At 46.5% G+C, this 10723-nt stretch overlaps 1 protein-coding gene across 2 annotated transcripts in view; it reads right to left on the bottom strand.

The window, feature by feature from the left end:
• Positions 1 to 8432, bottom strand: part of TMEM225B (transmembrane protein 225B) — a 29751-nt gene extending 21319 nt beyond the window's left edge. The window contains exons 1-2 of one of the 2 annotated variants that reach the window (XM_060078701.1): positions 8242 to 8432; positions 7841 to 8002 (exon numbers count right to left, since the gene is read on the bottom strand). In XM_060078701.1, coding sequence (XP_059934684.1) covers positions 7841 to 7916 — 76 coding nt within the window. In that variant the 5' untranslated portion in view covers positions 7917 to 8002; positions 8242 to 8432. Of the gene's footprint in view, positions 1 to 7840; positions 8003 to 8241 lie in introns of those variants that run through there. The other variant, XM_060078702.1, reaches the window with a different exon arrangement.
• Positions 8433 to 10723: the final 2291 nt, after the last annotated feature.

Below are 10723 nucleotides of genomic sequence, written 5' to 3'. Positions count from 1 at the left end.
TAAGTATCTGGTCTCACAGAACCATATTTACACTTGTTCTCCACCTCCAGATATGACCTCATCTTCCATACATTCAATTTGGGTACTGGTTTTCTTACAAATATTTTTGTGATGAGAACTTTTAAGATCTACTCTCTAAGCAACTTCCAAATATACTACATGGTGTTATTAACTATAGCTGTACCTTATATCCCTGGGACTTATTCACCTTATAACTGTAAGTTTGTACTTTTGGACCCCCTTCATCCAGTTCTCCCACTCCCCACTCTCCGCCTCCAGCAACTACCAATCTGTTCTCTGTATCTATGAGTTTGGATTTTTCAGATTTCACATACAAGTCAGGTCATACAGTCTGTCCTTCTCTGACTTATTTCACTTAGCATAATGTCCTCAAAGTCCATCCATGCTGTTGCGATGGCAGGAATTCCATGTTTTTTATGGCTGGATAATGTTCCATTGTGTGTACAGATAGCACATTTTCATCCATTCATCCGTCGATGGACACTTTGATTGTTTCCATGTCTTGGCTATTGTAAGTAATGCTGCAATGAACCTGGGGGTGCAGATATCTTTTCGAGAGAATGATTTATTTTCCTTTGAATAAATACCCAGAAGTGCTGGATCACATAGTAGTTCCATTTTTAATTTTTTGAGGAACCTCCATACCATTTTCCATAATGGCTGCACCAATTTACATTCCCACCAACAGTGCACGAGGGTTCCCTTTTCTCCACGTCCTCGTCAACACTTTTTATTTCTTATCTTTTCGATGTTAGTTATACTACCAGGTGTGAATGGATTGCTGGTTTAATGTCTTTACGTCCCCTTGCACCTGTGTTTACCTTACTTGTCAGACAGATTGCAAGCTCCTGAGGAGCAGGGACTAGGGTTTCTTCTCTACCTCCCTGACCTGGCCCCCATCTGTCTTTCCAGCCTCATTCTGATCTTCTCCCTACACAAAGCCTCTTTACTATCTATTGAACCACTCTAGTCATAGTATGTGAAGGCTGAGATGTTGTAGAGAATGTGCCTTTTATTTGGCCCACTGCCCGAGATTTGACAGCCTGCCCAACGTAGTCGAGAATGTCAATCTCACTGCTCTCAGGTCCTGTTCAATATCACCTTCTCCATGAAGCCAAAGGTGATCCTTTTCCTACAGCTCTTGAAATACTCCTCATCTTTAAGTCATGTAACAGTCAGTACGTTTTATTGATCACTAACAACATGCCAGGTATAGTTCCAGACTCTGAGATACGTCAGTAAGCAAAACACAAAAATCCTCAAAGACCTTTCATTTTACTAAGGGAGATGGATAGTAAACTATGTCGATTACATACTGTTAAAAGGTCATAAAAGTGTTATAGAGGAAAAAAGCAAAGAACAAGGATTAGAGTGCCAGGGGGCAGTGGGCAAAAGGGTTGCAATTTTAAATATCACAGTCAAAGGAGGACTAAGAAAATGACATTTAAGCCAAGACTTGAAGGATAAGGACATGTGGGAAAGAGCATTACACATAGAAGAAATAGCAAGTGCGAGACCCTGGGTGTTCAAAGAGGCAACTGTGACTGGAGGAGAATGAGCAAGGGGGAGAGGAGTGAGAACTGAGGTCAGAGACATAGAAGGGGGATCAGAGAACACAGGACCCTGTAGGCTACAGGTTTGTAAGAGGTTTATTTCAGAGTGAGATGGGAAGCCACTGGAGGGTTCTGACTAGAGGAAGACAAGAGCTGACACTTTACCAGGATCACACTGGCTGCCATGCTGGGTAGAGGCTGGAGGGAGGCAACTGCAGAAGCAAGACAACCAACCAGGCTGCTGCGATAATCCAGGGGAGAAATGATGGCGACCTGAACCAAGACGGTAGCAGAGGAGGTAGTAAGAAGCACTTGGATTCTGGAAAGAAACGTTGACAGTCGCATGGACAGGATTACTGGCTGACAAATATGGATATGAGAGAAACAAAAGTTTCTCTCTGGGTTGTGTAGCTGGAGGGATGGTGTTCCCATCTACTGGGACGGGGGATATTCGTAGACCAGCTACAGCATCTCCAATGATCGAAAAAGACAGTTCCACACGACGGCTCTCATACCAGTTTCTTGAGATCAACCTATCCCAAACCTGCACATACACTTCTGGTGTGTGAGTACTTGGTACGATAGCCTTGCAACTCTCCTGTAGCCTTAACATTTTTCAAAATAAAAGGGGGGGGGGCGGTAAATAATGACCAGTGACTCTCTTCTCTGTCCCCACATCCACTCAGTAAACAAAAGTACTATTGCTTCTACCTACAACATAGCAATACTTCTTTTTTTCCCCTGCCTTCCTGTTATCACTCCTAATATCCTAAAGTCAGATCCTAATCACCTCTCACACTAAACAAACTAGAATCTCTTCCTTGATTTGCAATGCTCATCTGCTAGCCTCCTGTTAAACAAAGCTCACATACTTCAATTTCTGCCAAGCAAATCTAAATTCTTTGGCGTGGCATTCGTTTTCCACACTTGTGCTCCGCTCTGCCTTTAGTCTCATCCTCTATCAATCTACTCTATGCTCCGGTTACTCTGAAACGTTTCCTGAACATTTAGCTCCCCACGCAATTCCTTCTCCGCTCGACCTTCTTCCTCCACCTGGATCAGCCTCCCTTCCAACTTCACCAATCAAAATCCTATCCACCCTGCAAGACCCAGATCAAAGGCAGCCTCCTTCCCCAAACTTAACCCTGCTCCAACCCCCGGCTGGAATTGATCGTTCCTTTGAATCTCTAAAGCATACAGTTCCTGCCCCCTCCTCGTGGCATTTAACCACATTGACTTTGGGCCTCTCCTTAGAAATATGTTTAGTTTTTTGTATGTGTGTATTCCCTTCAATTTATTCTGAAAGTACCTCTAGAATAAGAGGTGTCTTCCATTTCTTTTCCTCCAACCCCAGTACTATGTAAAGAACTCTGCACACATTAGGTGCTTTAAAATGCTGATTATTTCCTAGCAATCCATTATAAGGAAGTTCTACTCCATCAAGAGAAGAATCTAGGGCCTCCCTGGTGGCGCAGTGGTTAAGAGTCCGCCTGTCGATGCAGGGGATGCGGGTTCGTGCCCCGGTCTGGGAGGATCCCACGTGCCGCGGAGCGGCTGGGCCCGTGAGCCATGGCCGCTGGGCCTGCGCGTCCGGAGCCTGTGCTCCGCAACGGGAGAGGCCACAACAGTGAGAGGCCCGCATACCGCAAAAAGAAAAAAAAAAAAAAAAAAAAAAAAGAGAAGAATCTATAAATCACGGAGGGCCCCGTATTGACCACTTATAAAGTCTTCAGGACCAAAACTCAAATAGAATTCAGAGAGGTATATCTCCTCGTGGGTTTGAGCCACTTACACAAGAAATATCAAAGACTTGGATCCAAACTCTGATGGACAGCAGGACCCTCTGGAATATCTCTGCAGACAGTGGCCAGTCTGAGACAGAGCTAGAGAAGCCCAAGAAGAGAGCAGTTGCCCTCTGGAATAACAGGCTCATCAAATGTGTCCCTGTGGATGAAGGTTTAAAAAAACATTTCTAGACTGATTTGCTTCTAATTTAAAGAGAGGGGGAAATCTACACAGTTCTTCAAGCAGCTTAACTACAAAGCTGTGTAATCCCAAGTACATTTACTTCTAACAGCAGAAGAAATGAGCAATGCTTCCTGTACTGGGTCAAATAGAGCCCTCACCCCCAAATTTATGTATACCTCAGAATGTGACCTTATTTGGAAATAGGGTCCTTGCAGAGGTAATTAGTTAAGATGAGATCATAATGGATTAGGGTGTACCCTAAATCCAATGACTGGAATCTTTATAAGAGAAAGGAGAGGAAGATTCAGACACAGAAACACATGGGAAAGAAGGCCATGTGACAACGGAGGCAAGATTGCAGTGATACAGCTACAAGCCAAGGAATGCCGAGGATGGCTGGAAGCCACCAGAAGCTACGAGCAGTCAAAGAAGGATTCTTCCCTAGAGCCTTCAGAGCAAGCCTGGCCCTCTTGGATTTCTAGCTTCCAGACCTATGAGAAAATACAGTTGTTTTAAGCCATGCAGTTGCCGTAATTTATCATGGCAGTCGTAGGAAACTAATATACTTCCTGTTTGATTTAATCACTCAACAAACATATGTACCGCTGACTATGTGCAAGATTCTGGTAAAGAGATTATAATGCTTTTCAAAGCACAATTAGGAATGACAACCCCTCCCTAGGTGAACTGCGGACAACATCCTCAAAGAATGAGCTACATCTTGAACTGTGATCGTTATCAACAAGGTAAAGAGAATTGCAGGCAAAAGCAACAGCATATGTTAAGGCTCAGAAACATAAAAGGGAACACTAAGTTTAAGGAGTAGTGATAAGAAATTCAATGAGATGTATGCTCCCTGTGGGCAGGAAGTAGGACATAGAGCAGAAAAAATAGAGTAGAGGCAGATAATGAAAAGACAAAAAAAAATAATAAAGTCACTCTGAACAATTTTTTTTGTTTGTTTGTTTTTGCGGTACATGGGCCTCTCACTGCTGTGGCCTCTCCCGTTGCAGAGCACAGCCTCCGGACGCGCAGGCTCAGTGGCCATGGCTCACGGGCCCAGCCGCTCCGCGGCATGTGGCATCTTTCCGGACCGGGGCATGAACCCGTATCCCCTGCATCGGCAGGCGGACTCTCAACCACTGCGCCACCAGGGAAGCCCCTGAACAATTTTTTTTGAAAAACATAATGAAGAGACATATACGCCACACTCAGGATTTTAGACTTTATTCTATAGGCAGAGAATAATATGGGCAGCCAAGAGTGGGGGAAATTACCAACAGCACAGGGATGTGTCAATACTCCAAGGAATTACAATGGGCCTAAAATGAGGAGGTGGTGGTGACAGGCAACAGAGTCAGGCCTTTCTGAAGAAAAAACTGACAGGATTTGGTGGCCAAATGAATACAGAGGGAAGGAGAGTGTAGAGGATGATCCAAGTTTTCTGGCTTGGGAAAAGCACCTACTAAAATTAGTCAAGGGAGTCACTGGAAGGTAGGGAGGTGGGGGGTGGCAGAAAAGAATGAGTCCAGAAGTACACTTACAGATGTCTGGTTCAGCACAGAGCGCAACCTGAAGTCTCAGAAGGGGACAGGACCACCCACAAGGGTGAAAGAGGAAGAGGGCTGAGAACTGCTTGGGGAGAATCAATGTTTAAGAAACGGGTGGAGGGAATTCCCTGGCAGTTCAGTGGTTAGGACTCTGCACTTTCACTGCAGTGGCCTGGGTTCAATCCCTGGTCAGGGAACTGAGATCCCGCAAAGCACGTGGTGCAGCAAAGAAAGAAGGGAGGGAGGGAGGAAGGGAGGGAGGGAGGGAGGAAGGAAGGAAGGAAGGAGTAGAGAAACAGGAATGGGAAAGACCCTGAGAAGGCAAGTGGCAGGACCAGGAGAAAACGGTGCTTCCAAAACCAAAGAACAAGAGTTTCAAGGAACAGTGATCACGTCAACAGAAATACTAAAGGGTCAAAAAAAATTAGGGATGGGACTTCCCTGGTGGCGCAGTGGTTAAGAATCCGCCTGCCAACGCAGGGGACACAGGTTTGAGCCCTGGTCCAGGAAGAGCCCACATCCCACAGAGCAACTAAGCCAGTGTGCCACAACTACTGAGCCTGCGCTCTAGAGCCCTCGAGCCACAACTACTGAGCCAGCGCGCCACTGACTACTGAAGCCCACACACCCTAGAGCATGCACGCCGCAACTACTGAGCCCATGCATCGCAACTACTGAAGGCCGTGCGCTCTGGGGCCCATGTGCCGCAACTACTGAGCCCGCGGGCCTTGAGCCCGTGCTCCATAACAAGAGAAGCCACCACAATGAGAAGCCCGCACACTGCAGCAAAGAGTAGCCCCCGGTCGCCGCAACTTGAGAGAAAAGCTCACACACAGCAATGAAGACCCAACGCAGACCAAAAAATAAAAATAAAAAAAAAATTTTTAATTAAAAAAAATATGTTCAGTGGATTCATTAGTTAAGCCACTGGCAACCTGGATATAATCAGTTTCGATGGAGCAGAAGCAGTGCCCTGCACCAAGTGAATGGCAGTTACAAAATTAACAGCAACTGGTGAAGATTTTTAAGAGGTATGATAGCAAAGGGAACAAAGGTGATTACACCCAAGTTCCCTCTATTACTTTAGTCAACCACCAAGTCCGACAGGTTTCCGTATCAACGTCTCTAGCATGTGTTTGTTTCCTTCCTGGCAGCCACCAGTCTGTTTCAGAAACCTGATGGGAGGAGGCTGCCCTGCACTGAGGTTTCAAGCATGGGACACTGGGATGTGTGGGGTTTGGGTAGGCAGAGAATGTAGGGGACAGTGACGCAAAAAAAGGACACAAAGGCACAATGGTGGATAGTGCAAAGTGTTTTCTGCATTACCTTGTGCAGACACACCAGTCTTGAGGGGTCTGTCGGGGGGAACACTGAGATAAATACTTTAAAGTTGGGTTGAGGGCTTCCCTGGTGGCGCAGTGGTTGAGAGTCTGCCTGCCGATGCAGGGGATGCGGGTTCGTGCCCTGGTCCGGGAGGATCCCACATGCCGCAGAGCAGCTGGGCCCGTGAGCCATGGCCGCTGAGCCTGCGCGTCCGGAGCCTGTGCTCCGCAACGGGAGGCCACAACGGTGAGAGGCCCGTGTACCACACACACACACACACACACACACACACAAAAGTTGGGTTAAGACCCCACTGCAGGGGACCCTGAATGCCAGGTTACAGAGAATGAACTGAATGCAGTGGGCACTGTGAACTAACACAAGTAAATATTTTAGGATGGCAACTAAGGCACTTAGCCTTAGAAAGACTAGCAGCGAGGAGCCTGTGATAAGCGCCTATCCCCTCTTACCTAAACTCTGATTCTTTTCTTACTCTAAATTCTTTCAAGGCCAAATATAGGACTTTCTAAGGCCTCCTGGGCCAGTACCCAGTTGATAGGTGAACGTCCACATTGTTTATTGTCCTGTAGTCTCTCACAGATAACTATTCCAACTCAACTCTAAGCTGGTGTGTGGTGGTGGGGGTGATGGGGTTAGGTTTTCTTTCAACTTAGTCTCAGCACCTTATAATAATAACTCAATAGAATATTTGAGTTAAAAATCAGCCTAAAACAGAATTAGAAGGCTAAATATGTGAAAGAAAAATCCTCCAAACATCAGCCATCTCAAAATCCATGATGTGGATTATCTAAGCCTTTGTCCCTCAATTAAATAATCCAAATCCACCTTTTTTTAAAGGCCAAGCATATACGAGATGATGGTGGGATGGTAGATTGAAATTTAAATGTTGATGTTTACAGTTTAACCTCATTTTCCATCAGCAGGTGGCTGGCCTGTCTACTGTACTCCACAGGCAAGGTACCCTCTCGAAGTTTACATCCTGGGTGGAAAATGTATCTTCCCTAATGATGAAAGACAGGTTCGGGGGAGAAGCCCACTCTTTTCCTGGTACTTGGGGTATAGGACACACTTGGCTGGGTTCATTCATTCTTTTATTCACACAACATTTACTGAGCCTCTCAAAGGACAAGCAAGTTAACACGTGCTGGAATGACAGATCCTCAAGACTTAGTGCTATGGACAGTGCTGCTGCAGGTCTGCAGGTCTGTCTGCTCCACACATGAAGAGAGGAAACATTAGTGATAGGCTTTATTTACATGTAATAGAGTTTTAGGTTAAAAAAAAAATCAGTGTCTTGCACCAGGGTAATTCTAAGCGCACGGTTAGTCGCGTCCATCTGATCTGAGGCCGCGGTGGGAAGGACAAAGTTTAGACAAAGAAAGCAGCTAAGTCAGCTCTCCTCACCCTTGCTCTTTCGAGGCTCCTGCTCGAGGGACGGACACGGGGACTCCGGGGACGTCTGCTCAGGCAGCTTCTCCATGGGCCGGGTCCAGTCCCCGGTGCCGCTCCAAGGCCAGGATCTTCTCTAAAAGGTCTTCAGAACACGACCCAAGGAACGGGCAGTCACTTCAGGACAGAGAGCGAGAAGAGGACAGATGTAGGGAAAGCTGCCCGTGCCGTAGGTGCCGCTTCCTGAGAAGTTTCCGGCCTGGGGGCGGTCGGGGGAGCCTCGTCTTCCCTGTAGGCAGACTGGGCCCCGCCGCGGGGAGCGCCCGGCCGGCCGGCAGCGCGCCCCACCCCGACCCCACGGGATCCCCCCTGCCCGACCCTCTCCCGCCGCCCCAGCGCCGAACCGCAGCACTCACTCTCTCAGCCGGCCGCGCGTTCCGGCGGCGTCGGCGATCTCGGCCTCCAGGGGGACTAGAAACTCTTGCTCCTCGGCGCGCACTTCCGGGACCCGTCTAGGCAGCTCGGAGGTCTAATCTCGATCGCGGGTTCCCTAGGGGCCGCTGGGGAGCTGGGTCCAGAGCGGAGTCGGGTGGGGGGCCTCCTTGGGCGTTTGTCCTCCTTCCCAAGGAGGGATTGAAGGAGGACAGAAAAGATTTCTCTATTTGCCCTTCATCGCCCGAGTGGACTTAGGATCTAAATTGGTTGTCTCTTTCTCATCCCCAGTGTCCCGTGTGCACCCCATTTGCCTCCTCCGCTCTGCTCCACCCATCTCCACATTCCTTCTTCAAGATCACAGGCCACGCTGACCCTGCTGGGCCAAAACCTGTTATCTACGCCCTCTGTCCAGCCTGCCCTCCTCTCCCTTTGTCGCTTCAACTCAGCCTCCCAGTTATGCCTGGAGCATACAAACAAAGAGGAGGAACGTACTGGTACCGAAGGGCTGAAAGAGGAAGAAAAGCCATAGAGATAGGATCAAGATCCAAACACCTACTGCACCTGGAGTACAGGTTTGCAGAGGCGTATCTGATATGCTGAAGCAGGAAAAAAGGATAAGGAAACGAGCTGTTCATGATAAAGAGGATTTTCCTGCTAAACTCAAACATAACAGCTACCGGTTATGGGGCACTGAAACTGAACATTATCTCATTAACCCTCACAACAACCCCACAAAATTGATACTTTTTACTATCTTACACGCCAGAAGCTACACAGCTAGTGAGCAACCTAGAGGCAGGATTTCAATCCTGGCCCGTTCAAACCAGAGCCTGGAGGCTAACCACACTCCGGAGAGACAGTGGAGGAAGACGGGGTAAATGCTGTCTGCGGGACATAAGCAACTGTGGGAAAGACGCTCGTAATTACGTCCAAGTTGTAAATTTATTAACGTGGATGAAATACAAATATAAAAGGGTAACCATTTTCTTAGAGAGAGTGGGATGAGGCAGCAAAATAATTCCAAAATCAATATTTTCTTGTTGATTTGTACAGAGCACCATCTACTTGAAACCATTCTTAAGTCTTGGATTTAACATTGGCTCCTTCATGCACTCATATTTTGAAGGGAGTGTTAAGACTTGATGCTGCGTGATAACGAATGTTAGAGGCATGTCAGTTTGCCGACTCCAGCAGGAAGTGCCCATCAGGAGGCAGTTCCTACCACACAGACCACAAATGCCTAGTGATTTCTCTAGTCATATTTTAAGTTCTCCAAGCTCAGGGTGTCCCTCCCTGGACAATGCTAGTCCTGCACTGGTAAACGCTTGCTTGTTGATTTCCTCTTTTTTAGATTTTATGCTAAGTATCTCTCCTCTATTGTAGCGTTTTTTATATTAGTATTTACATTAAAAGCTTCTGGGCATTTAGTATATGACCAGTAGCTTTTACATTATCTCATTTAATTTTCATGCTATTAACAACCACACTGTATACACAAGAAAACTAGAAAGGCTAAGTAAAATGTCCAAAGTCATATAGCTAGTAAAGTTCAAACATATGTCTCATTCCAGTCATTGCTTTGACTCATCTGTCTTCTTTACCCAGTGGATTGTTTAATGCATTTGATTAGGTTAACTGTATCCACCAGCTACCACTAAATATCATATTTCCAGCCAACTGTATTACTGAATGAATGAAAGGACATAAGAGGTTACATATTTGGATGTGACAAATTCCATCGTTTCTGAGATAACACCCTATGGGCTTCCTTTGAACTTTGTTCTCAAATCCTCAGTTACCCACGTACTATTTCCTAAGGTGAGGCATTCTCCAAAGAGCTCATTTATTACTACCTTGAAAATGCCATACTCCTTCCTCTGCAGGCCTTCTGACATGCTCTCTTTTGCCCGAAATACTCTCCCTGCTCCACTCTCAGCACTCTCCATCTCTAGTCTACCTATCCACTTTTGCTCAAGCCGAAAACCTAGGAATCAAACTTGATTTTCCCATTACCCACTTTGCTCCACCACTATAATATAATCAGAGGTGACAGTAAACCTTGGTAAGGATATGCATCTATTAGTAAGTCCTAGTTGGCAGAAAAATTAAGAATGCATTTGGGCCATTGAGAAATGGAAATATAAATCTAGTGATGGCAGTGGGGGTGTCTTGGCAGAAGATGGGAATTCAGGACATTTGACCTGTAGCCTGTCGTTGTCAAAATTGTCAAGCCTGTTTCAAAGGGTAGGACGGGGGGTTCTAACTAGCTCCCAAAAGATACTGGGGTATTTTCTCCCAGCTTCCCAGAGAGCTCTGGGAGCATTTAGGATCAGCTACAAACTAATGGTGAATCACTGGGTGTGTAACAGGGAACAAAGAACTATCAAAGAAAACGTCTCTAGGTTCTGGGATGTGTCCGATACCAACATCACAATGATGGAAAGCTTTGGAGTCAAAAAGCCC

Source organism: Mesoplodon densirostris, chromosome 16 (assembly GCF_025265405.1).
Source record: "Mesoplodon densirostris isolate mMesDen1 chromosome 16, mMesDen1 primary haplotype, whole genome shotgun sequence".
Taxonomy (NCBI): domain Eukaryota; kingdom Metazoa; phylum Chordata; class Mammalia; order Artiodactyla; family Ziphiidae; genus Mesoplodon; species Mesoplodon densirostris.
Note: the sequence above shows the minus strand (reverse complement) of the source record. Positions and strands in the feature narration are given on the sequence as shown.